Source organism: Oncorhynchus clarkii, chromosome 1 (genome assembly GCF_045791955.1).
Source record: "Oncorhynchus clarkii lewisi isolate Uvic-CL-2024 chromosome 1, UVic_Ocla_1.0, whole genome shotgun sequence".
In the NCBI taxonomy this organism is placed as follows: domain Eukaryota; kingdom Metazoa; phylum Chordata; class Actinopteri; order Salmoniformes; family Salmonidae; genus Oncorhynchus; species Oncorhynchus clarkii.
Window position 1 is genome coordinate 35,893,615 of NC_092147.1, and position 19,791 is coordinate 35,913,405.

The window sequence follows — 19,791 nt, forward strand, 5'->3', positions numbered from 1 at the left end:
TCAATAGCACAGTCTCCTGGGCGATTCGGTGGCAGAGTGGAGGCCTTGATTTTGCTTAAGACATTGCAGGGTCGTGACGACAATGAGGGTGTCCGAGGATGAGAGTTGAATGGTTTCAGGGTGGAAGACTCCAATCTGGAGGGTGACGCTCTGTGTCAGGTGCATGCCCAATGGCTTCCCGTCCAGGGTGTTAATCCTTAAGGAAGGGGTGACAGGTGATCAATGTCAAGCTCTTTTACTAGCTGGTGATCGATAACATTTTCTTGCTGCTCCTGAATCTGTCAAGCCTTCTACGTACTTGGTAACCCCCTTCAAGGTTATCAATACTGGGATGGAGAATTGCTTCTGGGAAATATTTAGAAATAAGGACACCCCTACCTGCATGGCAGCGGAGGGAACCTTCTCATCTCTCTGTGGGGGGGGCGAACAGGGCATTGGTCACAGTATAGGCAGAGCCCTTCTTGGATCCGGTTTTGACGTTCGATACACGGGAGAGGAGCATGGCCCAACTGCATGGGCTCTGGAAGACTCAGACAGGATGACGGAATCATGGAAAGAGAAGGTTTCGGGTTCCTGGGTGGCAGAGTTCTTCGGCGGTGAGGTGGTCGATGGAGATATGAATGTATTGATTTAAATTCTGAAGGTGACCTCTACAGGCAAGCACCGCCTGAAGTTCCCTGTTGAGTCCTCTTCAGTAGACGGTAAGTAAAGCAGCCTCTTTCCATCAACTCCCTGCAGCCATGGTGGGGAACTCGAGGGCATACTCAGCAGCTGAATTGCGACCTTGTTGAAGTTTTATGAGGTCTCCTATAGGACGACCGGAGGGAGAGTGATAGAATACATCTTTGAAGAGGGTGTGAAAATGGGTCTCGGATCCGAGTTCTGTGCTGTTGGCAGTCCATATGGCGGTGGCCTAATCCAGGGCTTTGCCTGTGGGTAGAGACAACAAAATTCACCCTGCCCTTGTCGGTGGCGAAGCTAGTGGGGTTGTGACCAATGTATTTGCTGCGTTGCATCAGAAATCGCTGACATTTCCCAGGCGAACCGTTATATGTTCCAGACATGGGTGTGAACGAAGGAGTGCTATGGGTTACGATAGCTGGCATCGGAGGAGTAGGGATAGGCTGGCAGAGAAGATGGAACATTTCCTCCATAAGCTCCTCTTGCTGGGGTAGGGCGCTGCTGTAGCTCCGGTGAATCCATTCCGTTTTTTGGTGATGTATTCTGTAATGAATACTCAGGGAGAAAAAGGTGTAGATTCTTGCGCACAGCGCGGCAGATGTTTAATACGCCTTTGCAGAAGGCAGGAATTGTGGTCGCAGGCAATGGTCAAACACAGGTAGGCAGTCAAAAACAAAACAATACCTCACAACCAAACAAACAGAAAGAACTAAACTAAATAGGGAGCTGATGAGACCAGGTGAGAAACGAACACGGGTGAAATCAATTAACAAAAATGAAAGACAGGGCTACGTTCCAGAACACAAAGAAACAGGGCTACGTTCAAGAACACAAAGAAAAAGAACACAAAGTTGACTAAGAAAAGAAAAGCAGAACCTTACACATCCTGCCATACAAGCCCTACCATTCCCAATGTTTCACTAGCAGTGATGCTACTGCTGGTTGTGGGGTAAGAAAATAAATACAACTAAGCCATATTTTTCTCCATTGTCTCTCAGGATAAATGGATGGATCACTTTTTGTCACTAAAATAAAGTATATTTCAAATGTTGGTGTACTGCCCCTTTAAATGGCAGACATTTTTACCACAAAATATGACAATTAGTATGATTGTAAATCAACTTTTTAGTACTTATGTGGAATGTACTTTAGGAAAAAGCTGCACATTCTTGAAGGAATGTTAAGAATATGTCTGTTTTGGTCTTTTAAATATTTTTTTGATAACACAACATGTCTAATGATGTTTTGATGAGAATCAAGTTGATATTTTGATTGTTGCTTTTTCCAAAAGTTTCTTCTTAGGGTCAAAATGACCTCAATGGTAATCCATGTGTATGAAATATGTTGGTAGTATGAGTGTAAATCTACCAATATAGAGAAGAGCCAGGATATACTCCCCATTCTTTTCCATCTTGTTCTGTTAGAGCTGAATGTTAACTTACACTCCTCCATCCAAACCCTTGTTTTCTGTCATTCCCTGTCCTGGTTCCAGCTGGAGTCAGTCACAGTGCTGTCATTCCGTTAAATCAAGCAGCTCATTCATTAAACGGATATATACAGTGCCTTTGGAACATATTCAAACTCCTTGTCTTTTCCCACATTTTGTGACATTACAGCCTTATTTTAAAATGAATGAAATAAAACAAATCTAACAATTTAACAATCTACACACAATACCCCACAACGACAGGTTTTTAGAAATGTTTGCAAATTAAAAATACATAAAAACAGATACCTTATATACATAAGTATTCAGACCCTTTGCTATGAGACTTGAAATAGAGCCCAGGTGCATCATGTTTCCATTGATCATCCTTGAGCTGATTCTACAACTTGATTGGAGTTCACCTATGGTAAACTAAATTGATTGGACATTATTGGAAAGGCACACACCTGTCTATATACTGTAAGGTCCCACAGTTGACAGTGCATGTCAGAGCAAAAACGAAGCCACAAGGTCGAAGGAATTGTCCGTAGAGCTCCGAGACAGGATTGTGTCTGCACAGATCTGGGGAAGGGTACCAAAACATTTCTGCAGCATTGAAGGTCCCCAAGAACACAGTGACCTCCATCATTCTTGAAGAAGTTTGGGAACCACCAAGAATCTTCCTAGATCTGAGCAATCTAGGGAGAAGGACCTTGGTCAGGAAGGTGATCAAGAACCCAATGGTCACTCTGACAGTGCTCTAGAGTTCCTCTGTGGAGATGGGAGAACCTTCGAGAAGGACAACTATCTCTGCAGCACTCCACCAATAAGGCCTTTATGGTAGAGTGGCCATCAGAAGACATTCCTCAGTAAATGGCACATGACAGCTCGCTTCGAGTTTGCCAAAAGGCACCTAAAGTCTCTCAGACCATGAGAAACAAGATAGTCTGGTCTGATGAAACCAAGATTGAACTCTTTGGCCTGAATGCCAAGCGTCACGTCTGGAGGAAACCTGGCACCATCTCTTTTCAGCGGCAGAGACTGGGAGACTTTTAAGGATCGAGGCAAAGATGAAAGGAGCAGGGTACAGAGAGATCCTTGATTAAAACCTGCTCCAGAGCTCTTAGGACCTCAGACTGGTGGTGAAGGTTCACCTTCCAACAGGACAACAACCCGAAGCACACAGCCAAGACAACGAGGAGCGGCTTCGGGACAAGTCACTGAATGTCCTTGAGTGGCACAGACTTAAACCTGATCTAACATTTCTGAAGAGTACTGAAAAAAGCTGTGCAGCGATATTCCCCTTCCAACCTGACAGAGCATGAGAGGATCTGCAGAGAAGAATGGGAAAAACTCCCCAAATACAGGTGTGTCAAGTGTGACGTCATACCGAAGAAGACTCAAGACTGTAATCGCTGTCAAAGGTGCATCAACAAAGCACTGAGTAAAGTATTATTTTTATAAATTAGCACAATTTTCAAAAAACCTTGTGGGTTATTGTGTTAACCAATTTTAGAATAAGGCTGTAACCTAACAAAATGTGGAAAAGGTCAAGGGGCGTGAATACTTTCCGAAGGCACTGTATACCAATGTGTGTCTCACCAATTATGCTATTCACTTTAACTCTCATTAAAAGAGGCCCTGAAGCCACAGACCTCTGGTTTCTGGACGACCTTAAAGTGTAAATTCACTGAGAATTCACAAGGAACGCTGGGAGTTGACAGTAGTATATTCACCAATCATACTATTTAGCTTGGCAATGTGACTGTTTGAGTTAATAAGTAATCATACATCAACGACACATCAACAAGTTACAGTGAATCACTTACAATCAGACCAGTGTTAGTACAGTCAGTCACACATGGAAGTTTGCAGATGATCACTGATTATAAAGAATGAGATGAGATGTTGACGGGCATCACAACATAGATGTATAAAGTAAAGTAGAAAGATGTAGAAACATCTGTCCTTGTTGAAATTGAAGGCTAAAATATGTTCTGTTTTTGTAGCCTGTGTTACTAACGCTTGTGGCATTATATTTTCCATGTTTCCTCTTAGCTCCTTCAAATGTCCCATTAGTTCCACGCAGTAACAATTGTTGCGTTGTTGCCTCAAATTGGACATCATTAGACTCAGCCATGATCTCAGCTGAAAGCAATGCAGATACATTTTTTATAACGACTCTGAGTCTACTTTTTTTCATTGATCTCTTTTGCAGGCGAGGAAGCAGAAGAAAAAAGGTGACAGTATGAAAAAGCGCTGATCACTGTTGCCTTGGTGAAAAGACATCATAACAGATTTCACCTCCACCGCAACCAGAGGAAACTAAACATTCAATTCTCACCTTCATTTAAAAGGAAGTGAGTCGTGCAAAGTGAGGGAATCACTCGTTGGCGCCGTTAACATCTTCAATGGCTCTGATTGCTGTTCATTGCTCGCCTGCTGGCTGTAGTAAAAGAGTCAGGGGTGTGAGATGGTGCCAACCAGGGTAGCAGAGCCAGGAAAGCCAGGCAGGCACTCCCTCTCACGGCTGCTCCAGGAAATCAAAGGCTCTAGCAGGAAAACTCAGATTAAAGGGGGGTGGTGCAGTAATGAGCAATTTACAATATGTTTACTTCCCATTACTTTTGAGTGGAGCCAAGTGAGAAACCTGTTGACTAGTTTGATATGGAAAATCCAGGCCTGGCTACTGCAATGAAAACTTTCTGGCTGGACTAAACAGAAGAACTGGATGACTGAATGGTATAAGTGACTAGCTAAAACAAACTGTGACAATTGGCTTCTGAAGATATTCACCTTTTTAAATGGCATTGCAAGTGAAAATATACTTTGTCAACAGACATTTTTTCATTAGCAATACTTTGGCTGTAGACACATATCTGTTCCCAAGTTTATTCAAGGTGTGGAGTTTGACAGAATATACAGTGCATTCAGAAAGTATTCAGACCCCTTGACTTTTTCCACATTTTGTTATGTTACAACCTTATTCTAAAATGTATTTTCTTTTAAATTCCCACATCAATCTACACACACTTAACAAAGCAAAAACAGGTTAGTAGACATTTTTGCAAATGTATTAAAAAACATAACATTTACATAAGTATTCAGACCTTTTACTCAGTACTTTGTAGCCAGCGATGCCAGCCTGGAGACTTCTTGGATATGACGCTACAAGCTTGGCACACCTGTATTTGGGGAGTTTCTCCCATTCTTCTCTGCAGATCCTACCAAGCTCTGTCAGGTTGGATGGGGAGCGTTGTGAAACCGCTATTTTCAGTTCTCTCAAGAGATGTTAGATCTGGTTCAAGTCCACTCTGGGCCACTTAAGGACATTCAGAGACTTTGTTTTCGTTAAAGATCTCGCTGTACTTTGCTCCGTTCATCTTTCCCTCGATCCTGACTCGTCTCCCAGTGCCTGCCACTGAAAAACATCCTCACAACATGATACTGCCACCATCATGCTTCACCGTAGGGATGGTGCCAGGTTTCCTCCAGACGTGGCACTTGGAATTCAGGCCAAAGAGTTCAATCTTGGTTTCATCAGACCAGATAATCTTGTTTCTCATGGTCAAGTGTGGGATCTTATCTAGAAAGGTGTGTGACTTTCCAAATCATGTCCAATCAGTTGAATTTACCACAGGTGGACTCCAATCAAGTTGTTGAAACATCTCAAGGATGATCAATGGAAACAAGATGCACCTGAGCTCAATTTCGAGTCTCATAACAAAGGGTCTGAATACTTGTAACGGCCGTAGGTGGAAGAAGAGGAGGACCACAGTGCAGCGTGGTAGATGGATTATTTTGAATATGTTATTGGACAATAAACAGATATGGCTTATTAACCTATACGGTCTGAATAATGATGATCCAAGCTTCTTTGAAAATATATATAAGAATTTATCAACTCTACAAACAACACTAGACTCTATAATTATGGTGGGAGATTTTAATACGGTCTTAAATACCTCTATGGACCGGAAAGGAAATCACACTACAAACTATCACCCTCAGGCACTTAAGGAAATCATGAATGTCATGGATATATTGAAATTAGTGGATATATGGAGACTTAAATACCCTGAACTAGTGAGAAATACATGGCGGAAGCTTAATCAAGCTAGTCGTCTTGACTACTTTCTTATGCCATTCTCTCTGGCACCAAAAGTTTTAAAAGTGTTGATAGGGGACAGAATGTGGTCGGATCATCACATAATTGGCATATATATTACTCTTACGGAATTTCCACATGGGCGAGGATATTGGAAATTTAATCAAAGCCTACTAGATGATAAATTGTTTAGATCTAGGACAGAATAATTTCTAACTGACTTTTTCAGACATAACATAGGTACAGCAGATCCCGTTATTGTATGGGACACTTTTAAGTGTGCCTTTAGAGGCCATGCAATTCAGTACTCATCTCTAAAACAAAAGCAATTTAGATCAAAAGAGTCCATATTAACAAAGGAAATTGAAGGACTAACAGTACAGTTAGATAGCAATAAAAACGGTACCATAGAGGCACAGAATAAGTTAGAGGAAAAACAAAAAGAAATGGAGGAATTTATTCAAGAAAGATCCAGTGTAATAGATTATAAAAATAAAGCGAACTGGATGGAATATGGGGAAAAATGCACCAAATTATTTTCAATCTTCAATATAGAAATGCTACCAATTTTTTTTTTGTAAAGCTTGTTACAAATGATGGAGTCACGCATGATTCACCAAATGACATTTTGAAAGAGGAAATAAAGTACTTTAAGAATATGTTTTCATTTCAGGCTCCTCCATCTCCACTAACTGAAACTAATTGTATGGATTTTTTTCCTAATAATATTGTAAAATTAACATCTGTACAGAAAGACTCATGTGAAGGCCAAATTACAGAGGAGGAACTGCTTGATGCAATTGGGGCCTTTAAGGATGAGAAAACTCTAGGGCTGGATGGCGTACCAGTGGAAGTATACAAAACCTTATTTGATATACTCAAAGGACCATTATTAGCATGTTTTAACCACTCCTATATAAATGGTAGATTATCAGACACACAACAAGAAGGTCTGATATCATTATTACTGATACAGGAACCAAGTGGTATATATAAAGATCTAGTCCATTTAAAACATTGGAGACCTCTTACACTTCAGTGTTGTGATGCAAAATGCTTGGCGCATAGAATTAAAAAAGTATTGTCAGATATTATTCATCCTAATCAGACAGGTTTTTTACATGGACAATACATTGGAGATAATATAAGACAAGTACTGGAAACAATAGAATACTATGAAATATTGGGGACACCAGGCCTGGTTTTCATTGCTGATTTTGAAAAGGCTATTGATAAAGTGTGACTGGAGTTTATATATGAATGCCTAGAATATTTCAATTTTGGGGAATCTCTTATAAAATGGGTTAAAGTTATGTATAGTAACCCTAGGTGTAAAATAGTAAATAATGGCTACATCTCAGAAAGTTTTAAACTCTCTAGAGTAAAACAAGGTTGTCCACTATCGGCATTTCTATTTATTATTGCCATCGAAATGTTAGCTGTTAAGATTAGATCAAACAATAATTTTAAGGGATTAGAAATCCGTGACTTAAAAACTAAGGTGTCATTGTACGCTGGTGATTCATGTTTTCTTTTAAAACCCAAATTAGAGTCTCTCCACGGCCTCATAGAGGATCTAGATACTTGTGCTATTCTCTCTGGATTAAAACCAAATTATGATAAGTATTACATATTGCATCACAAAAAAAAAATGCTAATTTTACATTACCATGTAGTTTACAAATAAAATGGTCTGACGGAGATGTGGACAAACAAATCCCAAAAGAAAGAAATGATCTCACTCCAATACATTTTTATAGAAAGTTAGCAAAAATAGATAAGATCTTGCTACCATGGAAAGGAAAATCCCTATCTATTTGTGAAAAAAAATCACCTTGATTAACTATTTAGTCATATCACAGTTTACCTATTTGCTTATGGTTTTGCCTACACCTAGTGACCTGCTTTTTAAATTATACGAACATAAAATATTCAATTTTATTTGGAACGGCAAGCCAGATAAAATTAAAAGGGTCTATTTATATAACAAATATGAATTCGGGGGGCAGAAATGATTAAATATTAAAGCATTAGACCTCTCATTAAAGGCATCAGTCATACAAAAGTTATACTTAAATCCAAACTGGTTCTCTAGTAAATTGTTACGAATGTCTCATCCTGTGTTCAAGAAGGGCCTTTTTCCCTTTATTCAGATTACACCGGCCCACTTTCAATCGTTTGAAAAGGAAATAATCTCCAAAATATCTTTATTTTTTAAACAGGCCTTAGAAAGTTGGTTGCAATTTCAGTTTAATCCACCTGAAAAGACAGAACAAATAATACAACAAATATTGTGGTTAAATTCAAATATACTTATTGATTCAAAAAAATGTATTTTTCGAAGAAATTTTTGAAAAAGGTATAATTTTTGTGAATGATATCATAAATAGGACTGCTGGAGTTATGTCACACATGCAGCTAACATAGACATATGGAAATGTCTGCTCTACCCAAAATTACAACCAATTAATTTCAGCATTACCACAAAAATGGAAGAGGCAAGTAGAAGGGTAAAAAAGTAAGGCACCTGTATGTCGGCCATGTATTAAAGAACATAAATGGTTAAAGAAAAGTGTGATAAATAAAAACATATACCAATTTCATTTAAGGACCAAAAACTGACAGCTGTGCCATATAAATTGCAAAATAGTTGGGAAGAGATTTTCGATGTACCCATTCCATGGCACATGGTTTATGAATTGATACGCAAAACAACGCCGGATGCAAAACTTCACATTTTTCAATTTAAATTATTATACAAAATTCTTGCAACTAAAATAATGTTATATATATGGGGGATACAATCTTCCCAGCTCTGCAGATTCTGCTGTGAGGAGGCAGAGTCATTAGATTGTTTATTTTGGTATTGTCCATATGTAGCTCATTTTTGGTCACAGGTCCAGGAATGGCTGAAGAATTGCAACATTTGCCTAGAACTAACGCTGCAGAAAGCAATACTGGGTGATTTGAAAATAATTTTTGCAATTTTTTTTATTTTTAATTTACAATCTGTAGAAGCTATGAAAATAGAAAGGTTCAAGTCGTTTGTGAAGCATCATAGCACAGTTGAAAAATATATGGCAAATAGAAATCTATAATGGATGATGTTGCGAGATAGATGGGAGAGGTTGAATGGAGCTGAAGGGTGGGACTAATAGCAAGATAAAACATGTAGAACATACGGGGTCTGTAAAATGTATATATGTTCAGGACTTTTGTGAAATAGCACTGTTACAAATAGAAATCAAACTGGATGGACATCAGAAATAGAGGAAGGACTAAAAACAAACAAAACAAAAACTATTGTAAAATAGACTGAATGTAAAATGTGTATAAGATGTATAAATTGAAGGTAAAAGCAGAAGTGTTTGTTAGTTTACTCCAATTGGGGGGGATCGGTGGTAGGGTTTGCGGGGAATAATAATAAAGGTATTGTAAGGGTTTTCCTCCTCCTCTTCGTCTGAGGAGGAGAAGCGAGAAGGATCGAAGGACCAATGTGCAGCGTGGTGAGTGTCCATGGTTCTTTAATAACAGAAACTCAACATGAACACACTACAAAACAATAAACGTGACAAAACCCGAAAACAGTCCTATCTGGTGCAGAGAACACAGAGTCAGAAAACATTCACCCACAAATCGCAACACAAAACAGGCTACCTAAATATGGTTCCCAATCAGAGACAATGACTAACACCTGCCTCTGATTGAGAACCATATCAGGCCAAACATAGAAATAGACAAACTAGACACGCAACAGAGAATGCCCACCCAGCTCACGTCCTGACCAACACTAAAACAAGGAAAACACACAAGAACTATGGTCAGAACATGACAGGTATATTATTTTAAAAAGTATGTATGTCTACATAGGTATGTGTATATGCATGTCTATATATATGCATGTGTGTATGGATATATATATATATGGGGGATTGGAAATGATGCAGACAATTACATTGACGGAACAAATATTCTTTCCGCAATATTTTGCTGATCCACCCCTTAAAAAGAATACGTTTAAAAAAAAAAGTGCAGCGTGGTACGTGTCCATGTTAATATTTATTTAAACTGAACACAAAACAACATAACAAGAGAATGAATGAAAACAAAACATTTGTCTGGTGCAGACACAGAGACAGAAAACAACTACCCACAAATCATAGTGGGAACACATGCTACGGTTCTCAATCAGAGACAACGATTGACAGCTGCCTCTGATTGGGAACCATACCAGGCCAAAAGCATAGAAATGGAAAACAGAGAACACAAAACAGAGAATGCCCACCCCAACGCGCGCCCTGACCAAACTAAAATAGAGACATAAAAAAGGAACTAAGTTCAGGACGTGACAGTACCCTCCCCCAAAGGTGCAGACTCCGGCCGCAAAGCTAAACCCACAGGGGAGGGTCTGGGTGGGCATCTGTCCACGGTGGCAGCTCTGGCGCAGGACGTGGACTGGACCCCACCCCACCACTGTCTTGGCCCACTTAAGTGGCGCCTTTGGAGCGGCGACCCTCGCAGCCGACCTCGGACTGGGGACCCCGAATAGGCGGGAGACTCCGGCAGCGCCGGACAGGCGGGAGACTCCGGCAGCGCCGGAGTGAAGGGCGACTCCGGCAGCTCCTGACTGACGGGCGGCTCCTGACTGGAGGGAGACTCTGGAAGCGTCAGACAGGTGGGAGAACCTGGAGGGAGGAGACGGAGAGACAGCCTGGTCCTCGGCGGAGGCACAGGATAGACCGGGCCGTGGAGGCGCACTGGAGGTCTCGAACTAAGGGCCTGCACAGCGCGTGCTGGCTGGATGGTGATTTTACCCCGGCACTTGCGGGGCGCAGGCACAGGACGCACAGGGCTGACACACGGGAGACAAAGTGCGCAGAGCCGACGCAGGATATCCTGGCTCGAGGAGACGCACTGGCTGTTTGGAGAACAGGGCTGGCACCATTCGCCCTGGCTGGATCCTCACCTTAGCCCGGCAGATGCGGGGAGCTGGGATGTAGCGCACCGGGCTAAGAACGCATACTGGAGACACCGTGCGCTTGACAGCATTACACGGTGCCTGACCAGCACGACGCCCGCCACGGTAAGCATGGGGAGTTGGCTTAGGTCTCCAACCTGACTCTGCCACACTCCCCGTGTTCCCCAAAAAATGTTTTGGGGGGGCTGCCTCTTGGGCTTCCTTGCCAGCTGTATTTGTGTCGCCACCTCCATTCTCCGGTACCCCTCCTCGCAATGTTCTAGAGAATCGCAGGCGGGCTCCGGCACACTCCCTGGGTCATACTCCAATACACCTTTCCAGGAGTCCCTTTCACCACGCTGCTTGGTCCTTTGGTGGTGGTGGGTAGTTCTGTAACGGCCGTTGGTGGAAGAAGAGGAGGACCAAAGTGCAGCGTGGTACATGTCCATGTTAATATTTATTTAAACTGAACGCAACACAAAATAACACGAGAACGAACAAAAACAAAACAGTTCTGTCTGGTGCAGAGACAGAAAACAACTACCCACAAATCATAGTGGGAACACAGGCTACCTAAGTATGGTTCTCAATCAGAGACAACGATTGACAGCTGCCTCTGATTGGGAACAATACCAGGCCAAAAGCATAGAAGTGGAAAACATAGAAAACAAAGCATAGAATTCCCACCCCAACTCACGCCCTGACCATACTAAAATAGAGACATAAAAAAGGAACTAAGGTCAGGACGTGACAATACTGTAATAATGTAAATAAGGTTTCGCTTTGTCATGATGGGGTATTGTATGTAGATTGATGAGGATTTTTTATTAATGTAATCAGTTTTAGAATTAGGCTGTAAAGTAACAAAATGTGGAAAAAATCAAGGGGTCTGAATTATTTCCGATTGCACTGTATGGAAGAAGTTAGGATTTAGAAAGATGGCGTATTTTATTTTTGTCTGTACTATTTTTTTTACACTATTAGCTCAGGAAATGTTTTGTGTCATTACATACAGCCGGGAAGAACTATTGATATTAGAGTTGTGGTAACTCACAAGAACTACCAGCATTATGACCAGGAATACGACTTCTCTGGAACAGATCCTTTGTTCACTCTTCCAGAGCAATTTAACTTATTCCAGAGACCGACCCAAAATATCGCCGGCCGAGGAGAGGCACTCGAGGTGACCTGCTGGTTCGACTTAGGAGGCGCGCACACCACCCTTCGCTTCCGAGTATATTACTCGCTAATGTTCAGTCTTTGGATAACAAAGTTGATGAGCTTAGAGCAAGGATTTCTTTCCAGAAAGACATCGGGGCCTGTAACATACTTTACTTAACGGAAACATGACTCTCTTTCGATACTCTGTCGGAGTCGGTAAAGCCAGCAGGATTCTCAGTACATCGCGCAGACAGGAATAAATATCTCTCCGGGAAGCAGAAGGGCGAAGGGGTTTGTTTAATGATTAACGACTAACGGTGTAATTCTAGAAACCTACCGGAACTCAAGTCCTTTTGTTCACCCGATCTAGAATACCTCACAATTAAATGCCAGCCATATTATCTCCCAAGATAATTATCCTCCATCATTGCCACGACCGTTTACATCCCACCTCAAGCCGTTACCTCGATGGCGCTCAAAGAACTTCACTGGAATTTATGCAGCTGGAAACCACATATCCTGAGGCTGCGTTTATTGTAGCTGGGGATTTCAACGAAGCAAATCTGAGGACCAGGCTACCGAAGTTCTATCAACATATCGACTGTACTACGTGCGCTGCTAAGACTCTCGACCATTGCAATTCAATCTTCCTGAATGCTTACCAGGCCCTCCCCCACCCTTACGGCAAATCTGACCACAACTCCATTTTGCACCTCCCGTCCTATAGGCAGAAACTCAAACAGGAAGGACCCGTGCTTCAAACTATTCAACGCTGGTCTGACCAATCGGAATCCACACTTCAGGATTGTTTTGATATCGTGGCTGGGATATGTTCCGGGTAGCTTGCGAAAATAATCTAGACACATACACGGATACAGTGACTGAGTTTATAAGGTAGTGTATAGGAGATGTAATACCCACTGTGACTATTTAAACCTACCCTAACCAGAAACCGTGGATAGATGGTAGCATTCGCGTGAAACTGAAAGCGCGAACCACTGCATTTAACCTTGTCAAGGTGACAGGTAATATGGCAGAATATAAAAAGTGTAGTTATTCACTCCGCAAGGCAATCAAACAAGCTAAACGTCAGTATAGAGATAAAGGTGAGTCATAATTCAACGACTCAACGGCTACAGACAATCACTGACTACAAAAGGAAAACCAGCCACGTCGCCGAGACCGACGTCTTGCTTCCGGACAGGCTAAACACATTCTTGCACACAGTGCCACCGACACGGCCCGCTACGATGGACTGTTGGCTCTCCTTCTCCGTGACTGACGTGAGTAAAACATTTAAACGTGTTAAGCTTTGCAAGGCTGCCGGCCCAGACAGCATCCCTAGCCGCGTCCTCAGAGCATGCGCAGACCAGCTAGCTGGTGTGTTTACAGGCATATTCAATCTCTCCCTATCCCAGTCTGCTGTCCCCACATGCTTCAAGATGGCCCCCATTGTTCCTGTACCCAAGAAGGTAAAGGTAACTGAGCTTAATGGCTTTGGCCCTGTAGCACTCACCTCTGTCATCATGAAGTGCTTTGAGAGACTAGTCAAGAATCATATCTCTACCTTACCTGACCCCCTAAACCCACTTCAATTTGCTTACTGCCCCAATAGAGCCACAGATGACGCAAGCGCCATCACTCTGCACACTGCCATATCCCATCTGGACAAGAGGAATACTGTAAGAATGCTGTTTATTGACTATAGCTCAGCATTCAACACCATGGTACCCTCCAAGCTCATCATTAAGCTTGAGGCCCTGGGTCTGAACCCCACCCTGTGCAACTGGGTCCTGGACTTCCTGATGGGCCGCCCACAGGTGGTGAAGGTAGGAAACATCTCCTCCACTCTGCTGATCCTCAACACTGGGGCCCCACAAGAGTGTGTGCTCAGCCCCCTTCTGTACTCCCTGTTCACCCATGACTGCATGGCCAAGAACTCCTCCAACACAATCATCACGTTTGTAAACGACACAACAGTAGTAGGCATGATTACCAACGATGACGAGACAGCCTACACGGAGGCGGTGAGAGCTTGGGAGTGTGGTGCCTGGAAAAAAACCTCACTCAACAAAACAAAGATGATGATCGTGGACTTCAGGGTGCACTTCAGGGTGCACCCCCTATCTACATCGATGGGAACACAGTGGAGGAGGTGGAAAGCTTCAAGTTCCTTGGAGTTCACATCACTGTCAAACTGAAATGGACCACATACACAGACAGTGTATGAGCCTCTTCAACCTCAGGTGGCGAAAGAAATTTGGCTTGTCACCTAAAACCCTCACAAACTTTTATAGATGCACAATTGAAAGCATCCTGTCGGGCTGTATCACCGCCTGGTACGGCAACTGCAAGGCTCTCCAGATGGTGGTGCGGTCTGCCCAACGCATTACCGGTGGCAAACTACCCTCCCTCCAGGACACGTACAGCACCCGATGTCACAGGAAGGCCAAAAAGATAATCAAGGACATCAACCACACGAGCCACTGCCTATTCAGCCTGTTATCATCCAGAAGGCGAGGTCAGTACAGGTGCATCAAAGCTGGGACCGAGAGACTGAAAAACAGCTTCTATCTCAAGGCCATCAGACTGTTAAACAGCCATCACTAGCACATTATAGGCTGCTGCCTATAGGTATAGACTAGAAATCACTGGCCACTTTAAGCAATGGAGCACTTTAATGTTTACATATTTGGCGTTACTCATCTCATATGTATATACTGTTTTCTATACTATTCTACTGTATCTTAGTCACTCCGCTCTGACATTGCTCGCCCATATGTATATAGTCTTAATTCATTCCTACTTCGATTTGTGTGTATTGGGTATATGTTGAATACTTTGTTTGATATTACTTGTTAGATATTACTGCACTCTCGGAGCTAGATGTACAAGCATTTCGCTAATCACTTGTATGTGACCAATAAAAATTTGATTTGATGTGAATTTGTGTAGCAAACCAAGCCCCCAAACCCCATACTCCCATTAGTACTTCACATTGAGGTAAACTGTCAATACCACTAAATAAACTCAGCTGACCTCTGCTACATGTGCAGTACAATCATTTAGAGCAGTCTCCCTAGACACTTCTAACCACCTCCCTCCATCTCCACCCACAGGTTCATGATGCTGAGCCTTGAGTTCGACCACTCCTGTCGCTATGACTATGTAGAGGTGCGTGATGGTGACAGCATCAACTCTCGTGTGATTGGTCGGTTCTGTGGGAACGACAGGCCTGCTCCAATCCAGAGCTCCGGCAACTCCCTACATGTCCTGTTTGTGTCCGATGGCTATAAGAATTTTGACGGCTTCTTTGCCATCTTCCAGGAGAGCTCAGGTAGGAACAGTACATGTCTGAGAGATCACTGTGGATTTTGTAGCAAAAGTATGCTAATTCAATATTATTATAATTGTGGTTTAAATGGAAATTAGTTTAGAAAGTTGAAAAAGCTACCTGAATGTTAACTGTTATGATAACTAAGCCCTTATCAAACTCCTGCCTGGGGATCCTTGCTTGGCAGCCTAACAGAGAAACCCCTTATTAATTACCAATTTAACTTGTCACTCAGTTCCTCATTCATACCCAATCACTATGAACACACACTGTAACACAGTACTGCAAGCCAGCTGTACTCATGCCAAAAATACATACTGTAGTAGGCTACGGTACATTTTTAGGGAAGGGTGTTGGAGAGAAGGCATGAATTTTCACACTTTAATACTGTCTTTACATTTTGGGCCATATCCCCAACATAAGCTATCCACTACAAACTTTCACACCAGTTCAAAGCAATACTAAGGACACAGCAATGGTTCCTCTCCTGGTCTCCTTAATATTGCAGATGGAGGGAGGGAGCAAGGAAAGCCTGCAATTATTTATATATATATATATATATATTACTGCTGTTATGTAGTCCATTTTATGTTTCTAAGCATCCTTCCTGCTCTGTGTGTTTTCAGCATGCAGCTCCTCCCCCTGTCTCCATGATGGAACCTGTATCCTGGACACGTCCCACTCCTACCACTGTGGCTGTCTGGCTGGCTACACTGGACAGAGGTGTGAGAATGGTGAGTACACTAAACGTTGGGTTAGCCTAGTCACAAAGGTGATGTGACATATGTTACTGATGTACGTCAGATGTAGTACAGTTAAAACAAAGACCACAGACAACAAGCATGCAGAGTATCTATGTTGGACTTCTCCCCTGACCATATCCTCAGAGTCCCATAAGTGCTAACAACAGTGAGTGAGTCACCATCACAAGGGCTCTGTGGTGTGGAGAGCTTCCAGACCAGCTGCCTTCCCTACTGGTCATCTGGCCCAGGCCAATCAGCTGCTTGTAAAAACTGTCACGTGTCGACAGATGGACCATAAACCGCTATAACCACTTGACGGAATTAGAACTTCATGAAACTACAGCTCACGATCTGAGTTTATATAAACGTCTTGGAGAGAAAGACTGGCTGAGAGAGAATAACGAGAGAGAGGGAGAGACAGTGAGGAAGAGAGACAGATAATGATAGATATTGGCAGACAGAGAATGAGTAAGCAAGGCTAAACTTAGCTAGGCTTCCCTATGGCCATCTGTATCTGGGGCAGTCACCTGGCTGCCACCCACACAATGCATGACAGCCCCCTACCTCATACTAATAGAGGTCCAACAGGGCCCTCTATTTCTGGAGCTCCTTCTGTTCACATCTCCACCACAACCCTGCTTCTTTATGGGTGTCTGGACACAGGCCTGGGTTTCCATACCCACCACCACACCACTCCCCTTTCCTCCCCCCGGACCCAGAGAAAACAGGTTGGCCAAGAACCCTATCCATTTTTTCAGGTGGTTTTATTTTCAGGGCTACAGTTGAGTCTATAAAACTAATGGTGAAACAAACCTGCCTCTATAATCTAAGCCAGCTTTTCCGTTGGATGAGAGGTGCTCATAAAACGCATGGGAGAATTGGAGGGATGGAATTCCGTCCACGTTGTTCAGCTGGTATTCCCATGAGGAAAGCTGGCCTGCTCGTTTGTGAGGTAGATTTAGGATAACACTAATGTGGTATATGTTGTGGAAACACGTGTACATTACTCCCAGTTTATCCCAGAGGCAGTTAATTAGACAAAAAAACTGAAATGGTGGATTTGGCAGCAGCTGCACTTCGGGTCTGCAATAAGTTACCTATCATTAAACAATATTCCAAACAACCTTCTTCAGGATAACATGCTTTCAAGACTCTTTCTTGACTCTCTGTATATTTCCGATGATGCAACAGTCTATATTTTAGATGATTATTGAAACATAGTTTCTCAGGCGTTGACAGGAGTTAGTGGTGGATTAATGAGGCTTCATTAATCATAACATCCTCTGTTAGCATTCCTTAATAATGACTATGACTCATCCCAGTAGAGACAGCCCAGTAGAAGATTGACTATACTGGGGTAGACAGACAGACACTGTGATGGGAGGACAGGGGTGTGGGCAAACACAGAGGATATGATAGACTCTCATTTTAACCCCCCCCCCCCCCCACACACACACGCCTTTTATCTGTTTTTCTAAGAAAGAAAATGACTTAACAGGGTGGTGCACCTTGTCCTTCTCCACATGCGGAAAGCCAAGTGAAAGCTCCCTGTCCCGTCCCACGTGCAGCTCGACTAGAGGATGGAAATGTTGGTAGGCAGGGAGATAGTGATAATGGGGAGGGTTCCTCTGATGGTTTTGGATCACAACGCTGTCCGACCACGGCCAGAGAGGGGGAGAGAGGCTGATCCTATGACACAGTATGGTCCCAAGAGGGGATATCAAATCAAAATCAAACAAATCAAATTTTATCTCATGCACATATTTAGTAGATGTTATTGCGGGTGTAGCCAAATGCTTGTATATCCACCATTACAAAGTGATATGATGCACATAATAACAGCCCTACATATACACACCCATGTTCACGTGTGTGTATGGGGGGGGGGGGGGGGGGGGGTTGTGGGTGTGTACATGTGTTTGTGCAGATATGTTTGTGCTTGGTATTTTGCTTTGTTCCTGGCCAGAGAGAGGGGAAACGATTGTGAATTACAAATTGATGTGTACTATTTGTGTCAATCAAGTTCTCTGTTTCAAAGTCAATCATTGTCGTGATTTTTTTTAACCTTTATTTAACTAGGCAAGTCAGTTAATAGCAAATTCCTATTTACAATGACAGCCTATTAAAAAGACAAAAGGGCTCCTGCTGGGACGGGGGCTGGGATTAAAAATAAAAATAAAATAAAAATATATTAGACAAAACACACATCACGACAAGAGAGAGACACCACAACACTACATAAAGAGAGACCTAAGATAACAACACAGCATGGTAGCAACACAACATGACAGCAGCACAAAACAGGGTACAGACATTATTAGGCACAGAAAACAGTACAAAGGGCAAGAAGGTAGAGACAGCAATAACAACGCAAAGGAGCCACAATTGTCTGAACAATTACACCCACTATTCCATTCCACACTACCAACCCAAGCCCTACGCTACCAACCCACATCATAAAAACACTTTACTGCTGTGGAAACTAAAGCTTCTTTTTACTAGGACTGTTCTATTTATTCCTCTGTATGTCGCCTTGTGAGCTATTCAGACTTTTCCAGGCCTGCTGAAATGACCTATTATTAAGGCAGCACGATGTGGAGGCTGTATTTATAAACTTCTAGCTAGTCAAAGAGGTAATTCTGAGGAGGAAGAAATGGTTTGTAAATAATGAACTGGGTTCTGAGAGCCCTTAGGCTGTGGGTGGCTATTCAGAAAGAGTGGTGGTTATACCAGACAACACAATGCTAATACTGTATCACACAGCAGTGAACACACTGAAGTGGTGTTTATGGATGGCAGAAGATTGGTGACATTATAGTGATCAGAAGACAAAACGCAATGTGCTCAGAAAGCATGAGAAGGGTTGTGTGTAATTGTGTATGCGTGTGTATGGGTTTGTGTGTATCCCTCTAGTTGTAGGTTGTCGGAGGCCCCCAGTACCTGTCCATGGCACCACAGAGGGGGTATTCCATAACTCAGGGGCACAAGTCATATTCAGCTGTGACCCTGGTTTCGAGCTGAGGGGGGTCCGCACAGCCGTATGCCTCCGGGATGGCACCTGGAGCGCCCCTGCCCCCCAGTGTGGTAAGAGGCCCATGAGAGAGAGGGGCACAGAGAGAGTGAGGCAAAGCACAATGTATGCTGAGTGTAAAGAACATTAGGAACACCTGCTCTTTCCATGACATAGGCTGACCAGGTGAATCCAGATGAAAGCTATAATCTCTTATTGATGTCACTTGTTAAATCCACTTCAATCAGTGTAGATGAAGGGGAGGACACAGGTTAAAGAAGGATTTTTAAGCATTGAGACAATTGAGCCTTGTATCGTGTGTGTGTGCCATTCAGAGTGTGAATGGGCTAGACAAAATATTTAAGTGCCTT

At 42.7% G+C, this 19,791-nt stretch overlaps 1 protein-coding gene across 1 annotated transcript in view; it reads left to right on the forward strand.

Annotated features, from left to right (window-relative positions):
• LOC139406631 (inactive serine protease PAMR1-like) overlaps window positions 1–19,791 on the forward strand; it is a 55,619-nt gene that overhangs the window by 29,194 nt on the left and 6,634 nt on the right. Inside the window, exons 5-7 of the mRNA XM_071149448.1 lie at window positions 15,453–15,670; window positions 16,294–16,401; window positions 19,324–19,494. Of these exons, the coding sequence (XP_071005549.1) occupies window positions 15,453–15,670; window positions 16,294–16,401; window positions 19,324–19,494 (497 nt within the window). The remainder of the gene's footprint in view (window positions 1–15,452; window positions 15,671–16,293; window positions 16,402–19,323; window positions 19,495–19,791) is intronic.